This window comes from Nuphar pumila, chromosome 4 (genome assembly GCF_984573655.1).
Source record: "Nuphar pumila chromosome 4, dmNupPumi1.hap1.1, whole genome shotgun sequence".
Lineage (NCBI taxonomy): Eukaryota > Viridiplantae > Streptophyta > Magnoliopsida > Nymphaeales > Nymphaeaceae > Nuphar > Nuphar pumila.
In genome coordinates, this window is record NC_143252.1 from 144,576,166 (window position 1) to 144,599,983 (window position 23,818).

Here is a 23,818-nt window from a genome sequence, read left to right on the forward strand (position 1 = left end):
TCTCCCTCGTGGGTCACCTATCTTTCTCTCCCCCCTCTCTCTATCATTCCCTTCTCCCTCTCTTTCTTGCTTTTTTTTCTCCCCCACCGATCTCTCTTTCTTTCTTCTCCCCTACCAGCACGCATCCCTAGGAATCTGATCTTCCAAGGATCGGGTTTCTAACAATATCCAGACTAGAATATTATTTCATAGAGAAGGTTCACAAACATCAGAGTGAATTAACTCAAAAAAAGATGTAACTGAAGGTTTCCAACTCAGTCACAAGACACTAAGCCACCGAGGTTTCTAATCCTGGCTATGAATGAGTTAAGCGGCAAATCACCAAGTCAGGCCAGTGTTATCAGTAGATACGATAAGATATATCATAGTATCGAAAAGGGAACATATATGATTTAGGGCTTATATCGTATTTGGTATGCTTATCGTATCGATATGATATGAATCGTATGATATGTGAGTGTATCGTACCGTATCGTACGAGTTGACACACCTTTTTTTTTACTTTTTCAATGCCGAAAAAGTAGCGACCGACCACTTATGGAGGCCATATTTTAGCCCCCAAGGGTCGTTTTGACCCCGTTTTGCATGTTCACCCTTCACAACCCCCTTTTTTAAGCCTACCCACCTTATTTTGAGATCAAATCTACCTAAAAAATGAAGTTTTTGTTACATCTGAGCCTTAGAAGTATGGTTTGCCTCAAATCTCACCAATTTCCATCCTACCCAACCTTTTTTTTGGCTTCCAACCCTCAAAATCGAATCCTAAATCCCCTCTTTTATCCTAAAACCCTTCATTTTCATCCTACGCTCATTTTTTGACTTCTAGCCCTTAAAACTGAATCATAGTGGTGTGATTTATCATAAATTCCACCATTTCCATCATACACACATTTTCGTGCTATCTAACCTTCAAATCCAAACCCTAGAGGGTTTGATTCAATGTATTTGGAGCATGGCTGCATCAAGAGACCCGTGATGGGATCAATATGCACCGATTTATGAAGAAAATAGGTTGCTCCACTGGTGCAACTATTGTAAGAGGGAGATTCATGGAGGCATTTCTAGGATGAAGCATCATTTAGCTGGAACAAGGCTTAATGTGGTCGCATATAATTCTAAGCATGTGTTAGATACTGTGAAATGACAGATGCATGAGCTATTGAAGGAATCTGAAAGAAAGAGGCAAAAAAAAAACAATAGGAGTAGACAGAAATTGGGGGCTACGATATGTCCCAGCCCTAGGAAAACCCAGAAGTGACACTTGAGGCATATAGGGAAGCAACTGACAGTGTAACCGGCCCCACTAAGGAGTTGAAGAATTTACTGTGGCAGAAGGGCAAGGGAGTAGAGGTGGAGACAGACAACAGTGGTACTGGACATGCACCAACTTGTGTCGGACCTGGTGGTAATAGTAGGGGAAGGGAGGAGATAGGGGATTTATGAGTCAAGGACATAGGATTGGTACCTAGAACAACCCCTGGAGCCCCAACCGGATATACGTTCTGCCATGGCCTTCAAGCAAATGATTGAGCAAGCATATCTAGCAGTTAAGCATCCTTTTTACGAGACTCACACACCATTCAATGCTGCAAACTCGTATCATTTTCAGGCTATGGCTAATGCAATAACCAATATAAGAGTTGGTTACAAGATGCCCCCTATCATGTATTGAGGGGCAGAATTTTAAAGCAAGTTGTTGCAAAAATGAAGCAGTGATGTGTTGAGTTCAGAGAGTCTTGGAAGACTATGGGCTGCACCATCATGAAAAATGGATGGACGAACAGGAGACAACGAAATCTGGCAATTTTTTTGGTTTCTTGTCCTAAAGGTGTTATGTTTTTGAAATTTGTTGATGTCTAATTGATAAAAGACAATAGAAGAGTTGTTTGTGATTTTAAAGATGTGGTGGAGGATGTTAAGCCTGAAAAATATGGTCTAATTCATTACTGATAATACAACAAACTTTAAAACTGTTGGATTAATGTTGCAAAAAGAATAAAAATGTTTTCTTTGGTGTCCATGCACAACGCATTGCATTGGTCTCATGCATTGAAATGTGCAAAAAAGTAACAACATTCATTTATAATGATTCGGCCATCTTAAACTTGACGAGGAAGTTTACCAAGGGAGCCAAGTTGATACACCATGCATTGACAAAGTTTGTCACGAATGTTTTGATTGTACAAAGCCTAATCATTCATCAAAATGAATTAAAGCAAATGTTTGCTTCATATTAGTGGTTTGCAATGAAGATTACGCAGACACCTATTGAGGTTGAGATAATGGAGATAGTCTTCGCTATGGAGCTTTGGAAGAGGTGCAATATGTTTTTGAGGATGAGAATGTCACTTGTGAAAGTGTTGAGGAGAGTGGACAATGATGAGGCTCCAGCTATGCCCTACTTGCATGATGATATGGATAAGGCAAAACAGCATATTAGAGAAAATGTCAACAATTAAAACTAGTATATGCCAATTTGGAGGGTTGATTGATAAGAGATGGACTCACCAACTCCCTTAAGTCATTTATATTGTTGCCTCTTACTTCAATCTTGCCATCAAATTCTCCCCCACATTGGTATATGATAGCCAAGTACAAATGGGCGTCTTGAACTCCGTAGATCATAGTCTCCAAAGACAAATTCATGTGGAGTTAAACAAGTATGAATAAAACAAGGGGGACTTTGGACGAAGGAACACAATCCAATTGTGTAGCTCATTACGGTCAGGTATGCATTTGAAATTCAATGTTATTATGTATTTTTTGTATTGCAAGGATTTTCTCTCATGATATATTTTTATTTTTTTGGTTCATATCAATAGTGGAATAGGTTTGGTGGAGATGATCCTTCATTATCTAGGTTTGCACATAGTATATTGAGTCAAGGATGCAACGCGAGTGGATGCGAGAGAAATTGGAGTTCTTTTAGTGCATCCACACAAAGAAAAGGAATATATTAAAACACTATGATTAAATTATCTTGTACTTGTCACCTACAATATGAGATTGAAGCAAAGGTAACATTAAGATATATGTTAGTGGATTTACTTTAATACAACTTGTATTCTAATTAATATCTGCATATTGCAAACAAATACAAAGAGAATCGAGAAGACGACAGAGGAGCATATATGATCCCATCAGTAGTAACAACCTCAATATATTGGATGAGTGTGCAAAAGAAGAGCCCGATGTCTTGGATGATAATGAGGATTGGAGGCAACTGGAGGCTGAGATGGAGGCACAGGTGGATGATGACAATGATTATGTTGGCCCATAGATGAATATAGGTGAATGAGGTGAAGAAGATACATCATTTGAATATCGTTTTCATTATGATTGATAGATTAGGATGCTTTTTCTTTTATTTTGTTATGTAATATATAACTTTGATATCAAACATTCATGCTTGTGATTTGTGACTTTTGTTAAATGCTTGTTAGGAGTGTTTTGAATATATCGTATCCAATGTTTATGTTTAGTTACCCATAATGCATATATTCATGTTCCTTTTTTTCTGTTGCATTCTAGAATTTTTTCTGATTTTTTTAAAATTTTAGAGATTTTTCTCTATTTTTTGTAATTTTCCAGATTTTTTGTGATTTTTAATTCAGATTTTTTGGTAAGATACACTCATATCTCAGGCTCATGCAATACGAATTCCGATACGCTAATTACAATATTGAGTATGGGAGTTCTGGTCGAAACATGGTTTACTTTCATCACAATGTGACAGTATTTAGCATCTAAGTGGCATGCCACTGCAAATAAATGCATACTGCTATGGATTTGTGTGTCATTGATTTAGTTGGCCCAAAAACCATGCATGTTTAATTATGATGTCCTTCAACAGAACCTCATTCCATTCCCCTGAAAATAAATTGTTATGTATACAGGCCGCCCCTTTTTTGTTTTCCACACCCCATGGCATGCGGTCAAAGAAAATAGATTTGGGCAAGGATAGCTTCAAGATACAGATTGCCTTTTCTTTTGTATGCAGAATGCTCAAGTTCATATAAACCTGGAATGGGTGCTTATGTATACAGGCCGCTTTGAGGGGAACCTTCCTTCTAAAAGTCTAAGCCCATTATCTATATAACATTTTAAAATATCTACAAAAGAATTTAGGAGGAAAGTTCCTCATGTAGATAGAGTTTACTGGTTGAGTAGGGCTGGAAACTTATAGGCATTTGTAACTTTAAATAATGTGGATATTGCACTTGTAATACAATAGTACAAAATATTTTGTTATTTAGGCTCTACTATGCATAAGCTATGTTACCTTGACTTCTAGAGGGCCAACGTGTCAGTATCAGACACTTGGACACTTGGACACTTGGATACCGACACCGACACTCCTAGACACTTCATTTTTCAACATAGAAGGGTCCAAGAAAAAAATGGACACTCCGTGTTGCATATCTGACACTTTTGACACAAAGTATTCGATGACGAACACTTCGAACACTTTATGTGAATCTTGTTTAAACCTTATTTTCTGTCCATATATTTTATTGGGGCCTAACTCCAAGAAAACTAGTAAGCACACTCCTATTGTAGAGAAAGCTCTCTCTCTCTCTCTCTCTCTCTCTCTCTCTCTCTCTCTCTCTCTCTCTCTCTCTCTCCCCTTATATATATAAATATATATAGCTGTGTCCACGTATCTAGCATTTCAAAAGCTGCCATGTCCGACACTTCATACCCATGTCAGTGTCCAAGTAACATAGTGCATAAGCTAGTGGGCCTGACGAAGATACCAATAGTAGGTTTTGTGATGAATGAATGAGGATATACAAAATGCAAGTGTAGTAAGAAGAACAATATAGTTAAAATAAAAGACCTTGTAATACAACAGGGCAAAAAAACTTCAATATTTAAGCTCTATACAAGGCAGGGGTTCGATGAGAATATCATTAGCAGTACGCTTTATGCTAGCCGGTCTAAGTGAAGAAAAGCTAGTCAAGTAATAGATGATAAGTGAATACTTTTCAGACTAGAGAAAAATGTTACTATAAGACCACAATAAAACTAACAATGTGTTGAGCAACTAATAGGTAATAGAAAGAGATAGTGCAAGTACTTGAGATGCATATGCTAAGAAAGATGTACAGAGTAACAAAGAAAGAAGATAGCTAAAAATAAATACATTAAAATGTGTTTAGGAGAAATACACATGCAAGATAAATAAAATTTTAAAGAATATTGTCTAAGATGGTTTAACAAAGATAAAATCTTCAAGAATATTGCCTAAGATGGTTTAACAGAGGCCTTGTCATAGTACTGGTGAGAAAAGTAGACAAGAAGCAAATAGAAGGGATTATGAAAAGAAGAAGATCAACCAATTACTTGTATGAAGGTTGTGAGAAGGGATAAGATCGTAGGATGATTCACCTTGCAGATTTATATAGAAAGGAGCAAAGAAACAAGACTAGTAAAACATATATAGCTTTCTATGTTTTCCAGGAATTCTGGGGTTTAAAGAAAAATATAAGAGAAAGATACTAGCTATTTCTAGTGGTCTCTCACATAGAAAACCTTATTTCTGTGATAATATCAAGACGTCAGACTAAATTTTTTTACGTCTGTATAGCTTCTTATGCTTAAAGAGAACAAAAAAAAAAGTAGGAATAAGGTCCATAACTTTAACGATGGTACAATTGTAACTGGAACGTCCAAATGGAAGCCCATTTGGGGTGACTTTCTAAACCCCAATAAACCCAAAATCCTACAGTAAGATCCAGGAAGTGAGGAACAGCAAAGTGAAATAAATTCATTTTGGGGTCAATCAGACCATTAAATGAAAGAATAAAAAAGAAAGTGAATCCAACCAATGAATATAAATTTGATCACAAAATCTACTATTTCTCGCAAAATTCAAAACCAGGCATTCATCTACAACCTAATCCTGATACAGAAACCATTAGAAATCTACAAGAAAGCAAGACATACAAGATGCAGATTGCCCAAACATTAGCATTATTAAAAGAAGGAATTCAAATCCGTTTTTCAATTCAAGATACACCATGAAATACAATCATGTGATTGAGAGAAAAGAAAGTGATGAAACTGAGAAATAAGAAAAGCCACCTAATCGTTCAATGGTCAAAAACCCCAGAAGAGTCCCACTAATCACTCCATACAAAGAAATCTTAGTTCCTATATTGCTTGTACCGAACTACCTCTTCGTCGTTGGGGAAGAAACCCATCAGCCGGCCCGCAGAGTTCTGGTAGGCGTACATGAATCCACCCATTAAACCGATTAGGCCACCGGTGACCATGGAAGGGCCTCTGACGTTGGGTTTGATCCCTAAATCCCGAAAACCACAAAACAATCAAAACCCATCAAAAGAAGGAGAAAACTCCCACAAAACGAAAACCCAAAAAGAGAGGGTGGTGTTAGAGAATCACCCGAGAGGTATCCGACGGTAACAGAGACCCCGCTGATCGTGAGAAGGCGGAGGTAGTCGAGAGTGTTGAAGTTGGCTACCGTCTTCGTAAAGGGAGGGTTCCGATCTACCACCGGGTACTCCGGCTTAGCCAACGCGGTGATATCTGTGTTCATCTCCTTCTCCTTCTCCTTCTCCCTTCCTCTTCCTTATTGCCGCCGCCTGTCTGCTGCACCATTCACCCTCCTACTACCAGCCCTTTTATTTCATAGAGGATATCTGGATTTTGGAGGCAGCTACTTATCCAGAAAAGTGGGATAAGTATAAGTTGTGCTATTGTCGTGCAATATCCAGCTTATCCCACTCTGCCGCGTAAGTAGGAGCTTCAGTACCACCAAAGTAAATATCGGTGGTCTCGTGTAAATACCATGATAAACGTCGATAACTTTGAAAAACTGATATAATGAGGAAAGTCGCCACTTATTTCAAGACATTGTGTTTATGATTAGCTAAGAATGTCAACGGGGCAGATGTAATCCGACATCCGACCCGAAGTCTGAATTCAATGAATAATCGGATCTGGATTCAGTATTGAGTTTTTGCATTAGAGTCCCAATCTGAATCCAACAAAATCCGAATCAGACTGTAAATATCAGATTTTCAGCTACATGGATTCGGATTCAGATTCGCACAGATGCAAAACTCAATACCGTTTAAGATGACACTGAACCAACTGCTAGAAAGGTGCTTGTTAGATTTGCCCAAAACTGCTGATTACATGATCTCAATTCTAATCTTAAGTTGGACTAAACATATGCTGACATGATATTAATTTCAATCTAAAGTTGTTCTAAAGCTGCTTAGGCTACTGTATAGCTTGTTAGACCAACAGCTATAAAGGAAAGAACGACCCCATGACAACACCATATTTATATCATACAGAGGACACGTTATTATATTGCTTGATTTGGCGCAAAGAACATGATGTGAAGGGATGAGAAACAGAATATGAATCCTCTCATTACTTTCATTGCTTTACATTTTCAATCATACGGGAGACGTCCAGGAGCCAAGGAGATATAGCAAACTGCCCCATCAATCATTACTCTTACAACTTTCAGTGGACCTTAATGAGTTAACCAATTTTTATGCTACTGTCGATTCTCGAGTTAGGGTGGTAAAAAGTAAAGAAGTCAAGATGAATGCAGTGGTTTAGACAACACAGATCAATCAGATCAAGAAAAATATCAAAATGTACTCGGCTTTGGTGAAGTCCACTGTCCTCCCCGACCCCTTTATTCACAACATAATATAGCTCACTATCATGTGTTTGTAAATCACAAGAATAGGTGATTAAATTTTTCAGCCTCACCAGAGAAACGGTGGCAAACATAAGGACAATAACAATTAACGACTAAATTTCTTTCTAGTATATACAAAGACAGCCTTGACAATACAACATGGGCTACTACTGTACAGGGTTGCAAGACCTTAAAACCAACAGTTTCTATGCTATTCCCTACCAACCCATGGATACAGTGGCCAAGTCCACACATTTTCTTCTTCTTGCTCCTTCCATCCTCCCAGCCCTAACTCTTAGTGGGATGTACTCACAGATGTGGCTGGTGCTGCGGGTGGCCTTTGTATGACGAGCCCCATAAAAAACTGGCAATTTATTCTCTTGGGCGTGCCAACCACAATGAACTAAGTGCACGCAGACGAGAGAAATAGTCACTTATGGAAAGCAGTGCACGTGCTGCTTGACGAGTTGTTAATATCCGGTGCATCTGCTGCAAAGTCTGTTGCCGCAGATGGTCTGCCTGGTACCATATCAAACACTTTAACAATACTGATTGTTCACGTCGTGTGTGTGTGTGTGTGTGGGGGGGGGGGGGGGGGGTGAAACTGTTGTTTGGGGTGGGTGGATAGGTGGCTTGAGTTTTCTTACCTGGCGAAGAAAGCTCTCAAGTGTACCTAGTTTCCCCATAGCGGTTGCCATTTGACCCATGTAGTTGGCAACATTGTCAGAGGATCCAGGAGCGCCCAGAGATCCAGATGCTAGGGTTTCTGCAAGAGATTGCTGCAAAGCTTCCATCCCTTGAGATAGCGCATCTTCAGCCTGCTGGGAGGATTGTTGCAGACTACATATTCCCACTAACTGCTGTTCAGTCAAAGGTTCAAGATGTCTTACAAGGATCTGCAACATGGTTGAGCAACCTAACTATCAAATAAAATGTCCCAACTTCATACTTAGATATTAAGAAAGATGGCAGTCAAAAACCAAATTTAAACCAAAAAGCAACTCTAAACTCGAAGAAGAAGAAAAGATCTGGTGAACTTTCACCTTCAAAAGCTCTGAAGATCGGAAACCCCCCAACCACATGAAGCACCTCTCAGCTGGGGTCTTCCACATTCCCGAAAGCATGTGGAAGACATCAGCCTTTGCACCCACATTTTTGAGTCTGAATATCTCATCATAATGTGCCATGACTGCATCAACAAGAAGCCGCAGCTCATTATCACCCACGTGAGAGTTCACAGCTGTTCTCAAGTCACTGATCTGCCGTTGATGTTCATCCAGCCATCGAGCATATTCCATGTCAAATGCAAGCGCACCTGCAAAAGGTTTCATCAGTCTCTTCGCATTCTAAAATGTCCTAGACATGTCGACAGCTCCTGCCTCTAATACCCTGTACCGTTTAACATGACACTGAACAATGTTCAAAGTGTACAACCCCATCAAAATGCACAAGCACAGGCACGAGACTCTGACAAGCATCTCTGATCATTCAAGTACCATGAATACAATGTACAGTATAGACAGCTCAAGATCCAGCTCCAACCCCAACGAGGATATTGCAAACATGGACTGAAAGTGAAAGCCCATTGTAGTAAATACATATAGCAATATGAAAATACTTATTCAAATTTAAAATCAACGTCCATGAACATGACACCAAGGAATATTGCACCAGATACAAATTATGTCGCATGTTGCACCACTTGCTAATGCAAATTATAACCAATGTTCTTTTCCACCTCCATGCATGCAAATCTAATAAAGTTAAGAACCAAGACTTGAAAGACAAACCAGTTGAGGACAAGTTTTTTTTCGTTTATAACCTGAAGAAACTCCACTCGGGCACAGAGACACTCCAAGGCTAGGATCCTCACCCCCAGGGCCTATGCTGGGCATTGGCTTACACAAGGGGGTGGCGCCTGAGGGAATCGAACCCCGACTGCCCATATGACAGCCGAGGCCCGCTCCAACTACGCTAACCCCTTCGAGGTGCAGTTAAAGAAAACCTTCTCTGCACAAGTCCTACAAGAAACTGGCAATGGATCTAGAGAACCAAAAAGAAGGGAAAACCAGCCCACTCTCTGTTAATTCAGAATATCCTTTTAACAGTAAGTAGCTCACTTCATAACAAGACATCAAAGAAGAGATATGGCTTACAAGCCATCTAAACAGTATCAACAATAGGGTTGCTCTGACCAAATTTAACAAACAAAGGTGTCACATCTACCATGCAGAGACAAGAATTGGGTTGGCTGCTTGTGTCTTCAATAATACCCAAGGCACTTAGAAAACCTGAATCAACATCAACAAATGTTTGGTGAAGACATCCACCGATATTGAGAACCCACAATCTGTACTATTGCGCCCCATATTTGTAGGTCGTCAAATTTACAGAAGCAAATTTTTATCTTGAAAACCAATGCTAATTATAGGTGTAATTCTCTCTTATCATTCAATACAGAAAAAGCTATTATCCAATTTTAACTGCAAAACAGCTTCAAATAAAGCAAATAAATACTTTTGATTGAATTAATTTCAAGTTTTGAGTAAGTTTAGCAAAGCAGAGATAAAAAAATCAAACTCTTATCATGAAAGTTTTTCAGAATAATTGATTAATGTGATAGTAGCTGTAGCCTAGCATGTAAGCAACATGTATGGACAAGATGAAATACAAACCAACTCTGTAACAATTGAACTCTGAAAATCAGAAGCACAAAAGAGGGAATACTACAACAACAGGATTTCTATTAAAGAAACATATTGAAAAAACATATGAAGTGTTCAGAAAAATTGATAAGCTTATTCCAAGAACATGTGATACACATACATATGGCAAGTTAACCACATATTCTAAGCCTACCATTTCCACCCATAGTCTGACTTTGATCTCCGCCACCTGCAATGAAAATTCCCTGCAGGAGAAAAAGCAGGAATTTTACTAGCGTTAAAAGGTAAGAACGGATGACATGATCAACATATATCAAAGTTCCATGTGCCACTTCAAAGTGTAGCAAAGCAACAGCATAATTACTTAATTCAGGCAACAAACCTGCTGGCGTGCTCGTTGAAGCTCCTGCTCAAGCTGAGTTAGCTTCAACCGGCTATTTTCCAACTGCTGGACATATGCCTGTTTCACAGCAGAAAAAGATCAAAAAGTATTAAGTTGACGTGCACTTCTGTTTGTATAACAGAAAACAGAAGAAATTCATGTTGTTGCAAATCTTCACAGGCTACATAAAACAGGAAAAGCAGGGAATGGTTGGTTTATCAATAACTGTAAAAAAGAGATTATTTTCCAAATGAATGCAAAAATCTTAAGGCGGAACATTCGAAGGTGATTCGAAAACTTGAACGTCAGATACAATCTTCACCAAGGGGAAAATTTTAACTCACAAAAAAGCAAAATCACTTCTAGTGGCAAGCTGAATAAAAATGAGTACACACAGAAAAGAGCTATTATCACTTCTATGCTATGGTACCCGAACACGCCATTTTACTCTCCATACATATAAGTTTGTATTCAATTTATAGTTTAGAATTATATTTTCAGCTTATAACTTTATATTTTCAGTATATAATATATATTTTAGATAAAGCATATATATTTAGATTATATCAAGTTTATTTTGAATTTATGTGATATTTAATATATATATATATATAAACATATATATAGCCGTGTCCCCGTACCCACCTTTTTTTAAAATGCCGTGTCGTACCCACCGTACCCCCACCAGTACCCAGGTGACAGATTCTATGAAATACAATGCACACACTATCAAATTATAAGACTAGATGAAAGGAATCACCAATCAGGTTAATAGTGCTAGAAAGAGTATTGGGAATTATCAGTCCTATTGGGCCATTGAGTCAACAAAACAAGTTCTGTAGACTAACTCAAAGGAAATGATTTCTGACGACTCTTGGTAAAATTCTAATGGACACTTATACATGTGTTTTTTCGGGTTACTTACAAAAATATACCCAAAAAAAATTTACAATCCAAATTGATTCCCAAAACCAAGGTTGTAAGTATCATATCGTAAACCGCATCGGTTGGGCCCAAAATAAGATAAGTATCATAAAAAATCATAAATTTTGAAAAAAATCAGAAAAATTAGCAAAAATTCTAAAAAATCATATCACATGAAACAGTGATGAAATGCACAAAATGCAACCATAAAATCACAAATGAAGCATTTATGTCTCTATGAGCTGCATAAGACATCATCAAACATCAACTATATCACACGAACAATGCAAATTATTAAATATCTTGCAATTAAGAACATGCCACAAGACCCATACTTTCATATTACATAAACAAAAATATTATGGCGATAGTTGCACTCAATTTTCAATCGGTTTTCACTCGTTACTTGAGTGTCCCATTGCCACGCCGGATCAATGCCATCTTTGTTGGAAGAGTATTGAGCCTGATTTCTATCTTGATATAAATCTTTAATTTTTGCGGATTCAACTTCGCGGTAAGTTGGCGGAGGGTTGTAGGGAGGCAAAGCCTTCAGATGTAGAATTTTTTTGGAAAGTAGCTTTGTAATTTTACTCATAATAAAGATTGTTTACATTAAACTATTTTCTTGAGTGAAAAAATAGTAAAAATGCATTTTCTTTACCTTAACCCACTTTTTTGGGTGAAAAAATGGTGGAAATGCACTCTTTCTTGACGAAATTATGAAACCCTCTCTCTGGCACAAAGATCAGCCCCCAAAAAAGTCTCACGGCTCCCAGAGTGCGTGAAAAACTATACAGTATGTTCTATATGAATGAGGGTTTCAGCCCCTCAAAAGCTCTTTAAAACCCCAAAACATAAAAGCACGGTTTTGCCCATTTTTAAGTCCGCAAACACCGTATCGTACATTGCAGTATGGTACATGTGATACACCTATGATACACACTCGTATCGAGATACGGGTGTGTATTGTATTGATACGATAGAGACAACATTGCCCAAAACCATGCTTATGGTAAGTTGGCCTTTTCTATTTTCGCACAAATTCATGATTCATGAATTTATCCTAAAAAGTCACATATATATATATATGGAGAGAGAGAGAGAATGATAAGGGTGAAATGGGCAAAGAGAAGCATATTTAACGAGAGTCAAACTAATATAGTTTTGAATTTATTGATTTATTAACTATTGTTAGAAGGGAGAATAGTTACCAGGAGTATGAATTTGAATAACTGAAAATAAAACTGGGTACAATTTTGAATCATAACTATGTTAAGCCATGAATTTGAATTATCAAGAAAAAGGAAAGTATGTTTTTGAAAAAAACATTTTTTTCCTTTTCCAAGTTAAGCAGCTTATTTGATGGAAACCATAGTCATCTGTATTCATTCAAGGTAATTTCTCAGACATGGTTTTTCTCAGAGATATTTTCACAAAGTGATTTTTCCTTGGAAAATCTCGAAAGCTTTAAAATTTGAAAAATATAAATAATAATAAGATAGGAAAATAATAGGATTTCTATTATTTTTCTGGCACAACATATAAAGAAACCAGTTTTTAAAGTTTTTAAAATACAAAAGAAACCAAAAAATAGGAAAACTGAACTTAAAATATATAAAAATAAGAATATTTTTAAAATATTGTGATAATATCACGATAATAGCATGATATTTTCATTTTGGCAATATTTTAAAAATATCACAATATTTTGCTGATATTATTGGCCTATCTGAAAATGCCAATAATATCACAATATTTTCAAAATTATCAGCAATATCAGAGACTATGCTGGAAACAAAACAGAACCTCAATGTGGAATGTTAGGGTTTCTCTCTCTCTCATGTACATTGGTGTACGCATGCATAAATTATGGCTGAAGAACTCAAATTGCAATTCTCTGAGAAAACATAAACAGTAACTACATTAAATTGCTCTACCTGTTAGGTTAGGAGTGAGCTCTGAACTGAGCTCGACTTGTTGGGTTAGGAGTGACCCAGAGATTTGCCAGATAACAAGATAAGCACTGGTTACCTAACAAATCAGGATGCAGATTCTATTCAAAACAGGAGGGGCGAATGTTGCACATTCATTACCACGGGATGTCCAAACTATCATGTCTTAGGGGAAAGAACCCTACACCATAAATCATGGTAGAACATGAAAACACATACATGCTTGGATCAGACTGATCAAACTGATATGACTGGACTACTTTTCTTGGGTCAACCGGTCACCAGTTGGGTAAATTTCCATAAAAATTCATTCAGAACTATTTTAGAATGGGGCACCATGCTGTCGGGCCAGAGATTTTTAGCAAATAACCATGCTGGGGTTTAAACACATTATTGGCATCCTTGAAAAATTCTAAACATAATCATCAGTTAAAGCAGCATGATGGTGTACGCATGCATAAATTATGGCTGAAGAACTCAAATTGCAATTCTCTGAGAAAACATAAACAGTAACTACATTAAATTGCTCTACCTGTTAGGTTAGGAGTGAGCTCTGAACTGAGCTCGACTTGTTCGGTTAGGAGTGACCCAGAGATTTGCCAGATAACAAGATAAGCACTGGTTACCTAACAAATCAGGATGCAGATTCTATTCAAAACAGGAGGGGCGAATGTTGCACATTCATTACCACGGGATGTCCAAACTATCATGTCTTAGGGGAAAGAACCCTACACCATAAATCATGGTAGAACATGAAAACACATACATGCTTGGATCAGACTGATCAAACTGATATGACTGGACTACTTTTCTTGGGTCAACCGGTCACCAGTTGGGTAAATTTCCATAAAAATTCATTCAGAACTATTTTAGAATGGGGCACCATGCTGTCGGGCCAGAGATTTTTAGCAAATAACCATGCTGGGGTTTAAACACATTATTGGCATCCTTGAAAAATTCTAAACATAATCATCAGTTAAAGCAGCATGATGATTAACAATGCTACAAGTTAAAACCATAGTCACCAAAAATGCCAACCATGAGACTCACTGTGCCTCCAAGGTAGCTAAAAACCCTGGTAATATTTGACTGCAGTTTTTTAATATATGAAAAAACAAATACATTGTTTTGGATGCATTAACTTCCAAAATATGGAGTAAAGACAAGCACTTAGATTAAGGATCTGTATTAGGTTTCACATCAAATATTCCTAACTTGATCTTCTGGTACACCAGGGACCTTTTAAGGATCAGAAATATTTAGTAGGTGAGACTGCACCACAACCATAAAGGTTTTATTTTAGGCTTTCCAAACAAATCTTACAATGCAACATCAACACCAAAAGACCCAACCCACACCCCTCTTCCATCTCTCCTGACACCAACCCCAAGACCATGGCCACTGCCACCCACAACTAAAATAAAAGAACAAACATAAGATAATTTCATTGGTTCTTGAAGCATTGGATGCATCTTCACCAAAATCCCCAATCATTTCATTGGAATATGACAGGTCAAAACACAAATCCCGTCCAGCTGATGGGTTGTCACATTAATGCAGCTGACTACTAAATTGTTGCAACAATTTCTGGAAAGAGGCCAAATGCAGACACATCAAGGCAAAAAAATTCTGAAGACAGACAGGATGCTGAGAATTCCAAACTTATCCAAGTTCACAAAGTGACTGAACGGAAATTGTAGAATTATAAATGAGTAGCCGGATTTTCGTTGCAAATGGAAGAAACCGAGTACTTAATCAACAATTGAGAGAAAGACGCCAAATATGGACATATCATCAAGCAACAATATAAGGGAGAATAATTCTGAAGAAAGATAGGAACGCGAGAATTCAAAAGTTATCCAAGTTCGCAACAGACTGAATAAAAAGTTAAGAATTATAAATGCATATACCAACAATTCTTCAGTAAACGCATCAGCATCTACTTGAATCAAGAGCAGCAACAATAAAAAAATTCTCATTAACATCAAAGATCATTATAAAACTGCATATGAATTCCCAACAGGCTGTACAGAAGCAGGAAAATAACAAAACCATATTACTTTTTTCCTCAAGCGGCTCTTTCTTGCAGCCTCTCGATTTTGGGCAAGCCTACGCTGCGTCTGCATGAAAAGTCCAACATATTTACCAAACAAAGGCTATTCATACAGAAAAAGACATCAAGCAACAATGTGATGTTTTGGCTCAAACCTTCTGATCCATTGTTCCCTCCTTTGATCTATCGGATGAATCCACAGTTGTCACAGGCTGATTGTGACCGCCTTCGGACTAAAAAACCAGCACCAGCACAAGAAGAAAATAGCAATATCATATTAGCACCTTTAGAGGCATGACATCCCATAACCAACCAAAACTGCATGTTAACAGCCATTAAAGATACAGTAGAAGTGGAAGGAGTTGAGCAATTCACCGATTGATTCTTATCATCGGTTTCAACATCGGTTGAAGTATCCGTCCGCGGGCTAGCGGACGCCACACCAGACTCTCCCCAATTCTCGAAAGGACTATTCGCGAGAGTTGCCCCCTTCTGGGAAGGGTACTGCTGCACACTCGCCACTCTGTTCCCGGAGGAACCGATATGCTGGTCACCAAACCAACAAAAACACCGAGATAGAACAACAAATGAGATCACTACGAATTCAAATGCTAAATCCATACACATCTCTCAAAACCCTAACCTGCAAAGCACCAGAATTAACCGTCTGCCCGCCGGATCTCGCATTAAACATAGCGCCTTCATCGTTAACAAATTAAACAAACAAATTAATGAACATAAAAAGTTTCTGAAAATTCTGTAACAAAATAGTGATCTAAAGAAACAAAGAAGGAGATTGAGAAGAAGGGACATATACTTCGAGTGAGGTTCATGGCATCCTCGAGGCGGAACCCGGCGACCTGCTGAATCTCCCCCAGATCAGAAACCCTCCAGTGCATGTGGCTCGCTTCCGCATCGCTGCTCCACGAAATCATCAACAACACAGGAAAATCAAATACCCAGAATTTCCGCGCTTAGAGAGAGAGAAAGAGAGCAAAGTCGAATCACACTCTCCTGAAACCCCTAAACCCCAAAAAGGATTCTTTTTCTTCCTCTTTTCATCATTTCCTCAAGAATCCGACCACACACAGAGACGAAACCGTCACCCCCAAAAAACAGCAACGAAGAAGAACCCCACCAAATTACTTCAGAAAGAGAGAGAGAGAGAGAGTACATTGGGAGAGAATCGAAACTCTGCATGATTAAGCGCTCACCACCGTCCTCATCACCATCGCCAGCATCATCCAAATCCACCGCCCGCTCTCGCACTCTCTGAAATCTTCGATATCCGCAAAGAGAGAGAGAGAGAGAGAGAGAGAGGAAGAAAAAACGAGAGGCTCTGGCTTCTAATAAATTTCCCAACCTGACGATTCGCCCCTGCGACCTCTCTCTCGGACGCGACACCGCCTCCCCAGAAATTTAGCTTCCCGAAGCTCCTCCACTCTTCTCTCTACGGCGACGAACAGTAAAATCCCTTTTTAACCCCCCACCCCTGATTTTTACTGCGGTAAAAAAGAGAGAGGAAACCCATTGCTTCGAAGCAAGCACAAAAGATCGCGACTCGGAAGGATAAAAAACGCTCGCTTTTCATGCTTTGCCTCTTTTGGAAACTTGAGTACCCAATGAGCGAGAGCGCCCCCCACCGTACGGTAAGTCAGGCAACACCCTGCTCGCTGAGTTGTCAAGGGGTAATGGATTAAGGGATTTCTTTTCCTCTCTTCTCGGGCCGACCCGATTAGATTAACTTTCGAGTTTGGATTAGGGTTCTGAACCCGTATCCGTAAGGGTGCCTTTGATTACCTCGCACCTAAGATCCGAGGTTTTTTTGTCCAACTCCCAATGGCATCAAACTTGAAATTCGTGGTTTTTTTTAAGGGAGCGCCTAAAACAGGGATCTCAAAAACCTCTATATTGAGATCTTCCGAGGTTTGATTAAGGCATGACCTTTAGAACTTGTTTGATGTTTTCGTCCAAGATTGGACAGAACTAAGATAACATATCAAACATGACTCATGTTATGTCTGCGTTAAGGTCAATGTTAGTTTCGACCATACAAGAAGATGTGATCTTTCCGTCTAAAGGATAATGGGTTGAATACCTTTACTTGGATAGTATGACTCAATTTGCCCAACCATACGAGTGTTTGGACATGTTCATTATAGATTTTAACCTTAGATATGGATCTCGGATTGGATTTAAAAACAAAAAATATTTAAAATTTAAGTAAATTAAAAAAATGATATTTATTAATATATAAATGATTTAATCAATGTTATATTACACCTAATTATGAAAGTTTATCATAAAAATATCAAACCTTATTAAATCATAAAACCTTAAAATGCAAGAAAATACATCATAAATAAATTAACAACCCTAAATTATAAAAAATTAAACATAAAATTAAATTAAAAACTGTAATTAAGACCCTAATCAAAGAAAAAACAGCCATAATCAAATACAAGAAAATCCCTCATCAAATTAACTATAAAAAGTTTTAATTAAAAAATTTTGATTCAAAACCTTAATTATAAAAAATCAAATAAAAAGCCTTAATCAAATTAACTGCAAAACCTTAATTTAAGAAAATTGATTCAAAGTCCCAATCATAAAAAATCAAAATAACTGAAAAAATCCATATTTTAAAAAATTTGATTTAAAGCCCTAATCATAAAAAAACAAATTAACTAACAAAATACCTAATTTAAGACATTTTATTTAAAACCCTAATCAATAAAAATAAATAAAAAATCCAAATCAATTAAAATAAAAATCTTAATTAATAAAAAAACCTAATCAAAGCCTTAAGAAAAAATATAAAGAATGAAGAACGAATAACGAAGAAGGAGAAGAGAGAGAAAGAATAACGAAGAAGGTGAAGAAACAAGACCTCGCTCATCACCGGTGTCATCTTTACTCATCGTCGGGGGGTGCGAGAGAGAATGAGAAAATGGGAGAGGGTCGGGGGTAGACATTAGGGGTGGCAAAACTTGACACGACCCGCCAACCCGCCTCTTAGGCGGGTTCGAGTTTGACTTAAACTAACCTGTTTAATAAACAGGCCGACCTGCCTAACCCGTTTATTAAACGGGTCGGGATCGTGTTAGGGGTATGCCAATCCGCCAACCTGGCTGACCCGTTTAATAAATAGGTTAGGCGGGCGGGTCAATCTATTTACCCGAACTCGACCCCGACCTGCCAACCCGTTTATTAAACGGGTTGGCGGGTCGTGTCGGGTTACCCGTTTAATAAACGGGTCGGGTTCGGGTTGAGGTATGCTGACCCGCCAACCTGCCGGGTCAACCCGCAAACCCGACCCGATTGCCACCCCTAGGAGACATCCCCTCCTGGTGTTTTTTGTTTTAACCTCACCGTTCCTTTGGGCTGGTCTTTTCGTAACAGGAACAGTGAAAGGGCATTCCAAACATGCGTCCACCGAGTCCAATGCTTGTTTCAACAAGTGTTCTAACGTATCCCAGTTGTTTGTTTTCAGTTTGCGAATAGGATAGAGTTATTGATGCTATACCAAATTGGACCCGGACCCAGAGACCCGGGTCTACCACATTTCCACGTGTCAGGATGATGCGTCAACTCCGATGTAATGTGACGCTGCGAACGCTCGCTTAGTACGCGAGCCAGGTGAGTCAGCAGCCGTGTCAGTCGTGTCCGGCTGATTCTTCGGCGGGGCGGATCGGATCGGTCCGGTCCGGACAGAACCATATCCTGATCTGATGAGGAAGGGAGGGTACGGAACGCCAGGGCGTGGGGAACCGGAGATAACCACGAGCAAAAGGACAAGGAAGGAAAAAAAAGATTTGGTTTTATTCGCTCATAATTAATGAGCACCTCCTACGGACGGGGGGAAGAGGTCGAGAGTGATGACGACTTTTTTTGTCCGTACATATGACACGGCAGGACAGATGTGATGGGTCAATGTGATGGGTGTCACCATTCTGATCATCTTGCCTTGACTGGGTCCAGAACGGAGTTGGTGGAGAGTGGGCTCGGGATGGGTTGGGTTTTTTACTCGGTTGGATTAGAACGAGTCAAGTCAAACCTGGACCAAAAGACCAACCTGATTCAGGTTGGTTTGAGCCAACCTAAAACAGTTTTAGATGGCTAAGAGCAGTGTTGCCAAAATCAAATTGAATCAGCTTCAATCGTTTAAGTGCAAAATGGGTTTGAATGGATTTCTTTTAGAATTTTCGTGTAAATATTATATTTGTTCGTTATTATATTGTCTTGAATGTGAATTTTGGAATTGGCAGGACCCAGCAAGTCATCATTTTCTTTGATTTGTATTTTTCATATTTTAGATAACTTTTATTTTTATTTTTTGCTTTTGTATGATAAAGGAAAACCCTCACCAAAAATAGGGTCGGGCCCCAGTTCCATGCAAGGTAAAACTCTGTGGTTAGGGCACAACCACTTGGACTGGCATGCACCAAGGACAGCCCCCATGCACCAGCAGGATTCGATCCTGGGCCTTCAGCTTGACATAGGACCCGCTGACCACATGGGTAATCACTGCGGTAGTTTTTTTTTTTTAATGGATCAGAACTTTTAAAAAACAACTTTTAAAAAAACAGTCAAAATGATTCAATTCAGTTTATTTTTTATTTTATTTTTTGAAAAACAATTCAATTTAGAATTTGATTATGAGTCGATGTTGCCGTTTTTTTCTTCATTTTTATTTTTAAAAATCATAAAAGTATGGGTGAGTAGATCCGTGTCCTAATTCAGCCAAAATTAATCTAGATTTGTTTTATTTATTCAATTAGAGCCAAAACTCCGCATTATTCTTCAAATATGGAATATCCATGAGTAGTATGAATCAGAATGTCTGGATGGGTGGTGCCAACCTTGAGGTCGTGTTTGCATGGCAGTTCAAACGTTGGGCTCATAACGCGTGGCGTTTGTCCTGGACTTGCCAGTCGCACCCAGGTTTTGTGCTGTCTTCAACAATGCACCCCTTACACATCAAACGCGAGACAGCAACTGGGCAGGAGCCGATCAGTTCTTGCACGGGTGTGTCCCACATATTAAAGACACCTTTAAATTCTTGAAATTCACTTAGCATTTAAGCTGACATGGTCAAACTCATCAAGACTCTTTATGTGCCTTAAATTAAAAGCTTATTGCGATTTAAGTAATGATCTCTACTGATTAGGAGCACTGTTTGTTGCCAAAACATTGCAATGAGAATAGAGTTGACAGATTTCACACCACATTTCAACACCATTTACTGTCTTCTAAAATCTATGATTTTACATCTCAGCACTAAATATAGGATTTCAAAAGAGAGCCAGGGGATGGCAGCGGATCAGGACAGGAGACAAGGTCTGCACCCCCAATCCGTCTCAAAATGCTGCCATTCATTCCCGCCCCTATCCCCGTAGGGGTTTTGATTTTAACCTCCATCCCCTGTTCATTCCCTGTTTCATGTCCTCCATCCTCGGCTCAAATAGAGTGAGGCGGGGCAAGACCCATTTTCCGGTCCTTCCATCACTGTCACCTTACGTCGTTAGAGGAAGGAGATGAGAGAAATGGGAGTTTTCATGGCTTGTTAAAGAAAGAAAATACAAGAGATTCGAGAAAAGGTTTTATGTTAAGGTTAAGAATATATATATATATATATATATATATATATATATATATATATATATATATATATATATATATATATATATATATATGTGTGTGTGTGTGTGTGTGTGTGCGTGTGATTTTATAATATGTATAAAGGTATAATAATGATTTCTTTTATAGGGATCAAGAACAGGGTGGGAAAAGAGTAAGTTCAACCCCGAGTTTTGATTTTAACCTTCATCCCTAGTTCATTCCCCGTTTTATGTCCTTCATCTCCAATTCAAACGAGGAAAGGTGGGGCAGGGGCCTGTTTTCTGCGATCCACTGTCATCCCCAAGAGAGCCTTAGAGGAGGATGTTTTTGGCAACTCTATCATCAACACCACATTTTGGCCGCACATGGTAACAGTGTTTCTATCCTAATGCAAGTAGGGGTGGCAATTTTTGACACGACCTGCCAACCCGCCTCTTAGGCGGGTTCGGGTTGGGCTTAAGCCAACCCGTTTAATAAACGGGTCGACCCGCGTAACCCGTTTATTAAACAGGTCAGGTTCGGGTTGGGGGTATGCCAACCTGCCAACCCGGCTGACCCGTTTAATAAACGGGTTAGGCGGGTGGGTCAACCCGACCCGCCAACCCGTCTGCCAACCCGCCAACCCGACCCACCAACCTGCCTACCTGCCAACCCGATCCGTCAACCCGCCAACCCGACCCGCGAATCTGAAAACCCGTTTACCCGACCCAGCCCATTTATTAAATGGGTTGGCGGGTCGTGTCGGGTTACCCGTTTATTAAACGGGTCGGGTTCGTGTTTGCCACAGCCGACCCGTTTAATAAACGGGTCGGGTTCGGGTTTAGGTATGCTGACACGCCAACCCACCAACCCGACCCGCCAACCCGACCCGATTGCCACCCCTAAATGCAAGGCTCTCAAACAAAGCTTAAGAGTGAATTTTGTGCAGTCATGAACTCATGTTTCATGCGTTACTGAAACAAAGCCTTGTGATGCGTAAGCATAGTAAGAGCAATTAAATGATGCTTAAATTAAAAATGAATGTAAATAATTTAATTATTTAAATATAGATAATAATTGTATGTATCAACTTGTGCATGAATAACAAGTTTTCCATTCATGAATGAAAATAGAAATCTTGATTGAAAACATTGCATGAACGTTATAGCTATTTAAAAAAATAAATTGCCGCTTTTAGTAAGATAAGAGATTAATTACCACTACAAGACAAAAATCACTTACCGCATCCCAACCAGAGGTAATTTCTGTTCAATGCCATTGTTGGAATAACCGACTTCCTACTAACACAATAAAACTAGAATATCATTGGACAACGATCAATTAAGATTAGAGAATTCTAGCATGCTAATAGAGTAGAGAAATCAATTTTTTTTAAAAAATTGTTTCTTTTTATATGCTTTGCAACGATGTAATCTATCAAAGAGAGGAATAATGATTTAATGGCTTAAGTGAGGCAAAGCACCTACACAAGAGTGAGAAAAGTTTAAAGTTGGAAAATAATAGCAGCAAATCTCTTACAATTTTGATTTTTTTGTATATTTTTTTCACATTTTAGCTAAATATTGGCATAAACAAATGAATGTAAAAGCCTAGAATATATATGCAAAAGGAATAAAAAAAAAGTATACAAAAAGTACAAGTCTTCCTTTTCTAATATATAGTTGATATACAAATAATTATCATAACAAGGTCATGATATTTAAAAAATATCATGATATTCTTCAAAAGACTCATTATAGTTGTCACAATGCTATGCACCAAACAACGAGCGTGTGTAAATTCATCCCTGTGAACCTGATTAGGTACAAACTAGTGCGAACTGGCGCAAAGTGAGGATTGTTATAAAAGAAATAATACACAAACAACTTTTTTTGTTGATAGTTAAAGGGAAAAACCCTTTCATCACTGACTACACATTGGAAGACCTCTGGTTGGTAAAACCCTTGAGGTCCCCCTGCCAGACAGGGAGTAAACCCAGCTTTGACCATGCGGCAAGTGATGCCACCCAACTTTTAGCAGCGATTTGAAACCAACCTTTAAAGTTGTTTTAGCTGGATTTTATGCGATTTGACAGTTATTATATATAACTACAGAGAGAGATATGATTTACATGCTTGGCTTTGTAGCGACGGTATCTTGGCATCTGCTAAGGCTTGAAATTAACGGTTTACAAAATTTTAAATATTCAAGCATTTTAAAACTATATTTTTTATTGAAAACACCATCCAACAGTTGGTTCCTAGCAAATAGATCATGACGAATAAATCTATAAGGTCAGACATACATAGTTCATATAAAAGTTTTCATATTCTAGTGGTCCTATATAGATACATGTGTGTTCAGATAGAGAAAGAGGGGGGGGGGGGGGGGGGGGGGTGTTGGAATCTGTAGCCATTTGAGAAGGTATTAGGGAAGAAATCCTTCCATTTAAAAGAGGTCCTCGTCTCACCACCGAGGTGGTATCTAGGGGTGGCAAAACCTGACACGACCCGCCAACCCGCCTCTTAGGCGGGTTCAGGTTTGGAAAAAACG

The 23,818-nt window shown here is 38.7% G+C and overlaps 2 protein-coding genes across 2 annotated transcripts; both read right to left on the bottom strand.

Annotated features, from left to right (window-relative positions):
- Positions 1–5,959: 5,959 nt before the first annotated feature.
- Positions 5,960–6,670, bottom strand: LOC149841484 (uncharacterized). The gene is made up of 2 exons (XM_090004812.1): positions 6,409–6,670; positions 5,960–6,307 (listed from the first exon to the last, which is right to left on the bottom strand). The coding sequence occupies exons 1-2, from the start codon at positions 6,560–6,562 to the stop codon at positions 6,150–6,152; spliced, it is 312 nt and encodes a 103-aa protein (XP_089860938.1). The 5' UTR covers positions 6,563–6,670; the 3' UTR covers positions 5,960–6,149.
- A 979-nt stretch (positions 6,671–7,649) lies between these two features.
- Positions 7,650–17,225, bottom strand: LOC149841485 (transcription factor TGA2.3-like). Its single transcript, XM_090003873.1, has 11 exons — positions 16,839–17,225; positions 16,482–16,582; positions 16,308–16,363; positions 16,040–16,210; positions 15,820–15,897; positions 15,672–15,731; positions 10,736–10,813; positions 10,547–10,598; positions 8,731–9,002; positions 8,335–8,583; positions 7,650–8,206 (listed from the first exon to the last, which is right to left on the bottom strand). Exons 1-11 carry the CDS (start codon positions 16,862–16,864, stop codon positions 8,060–8,062), a joined length of 1,290 nt encoding a protein of 429 aa, XP_089859999.1. The 5' UTR covers positions 16,865–17,225; the 3' UTR covers positions 7,650–8,059.
- Between the last annotated feature and the right edge of the window lie 6,593 nt (positions 17,226–23,818).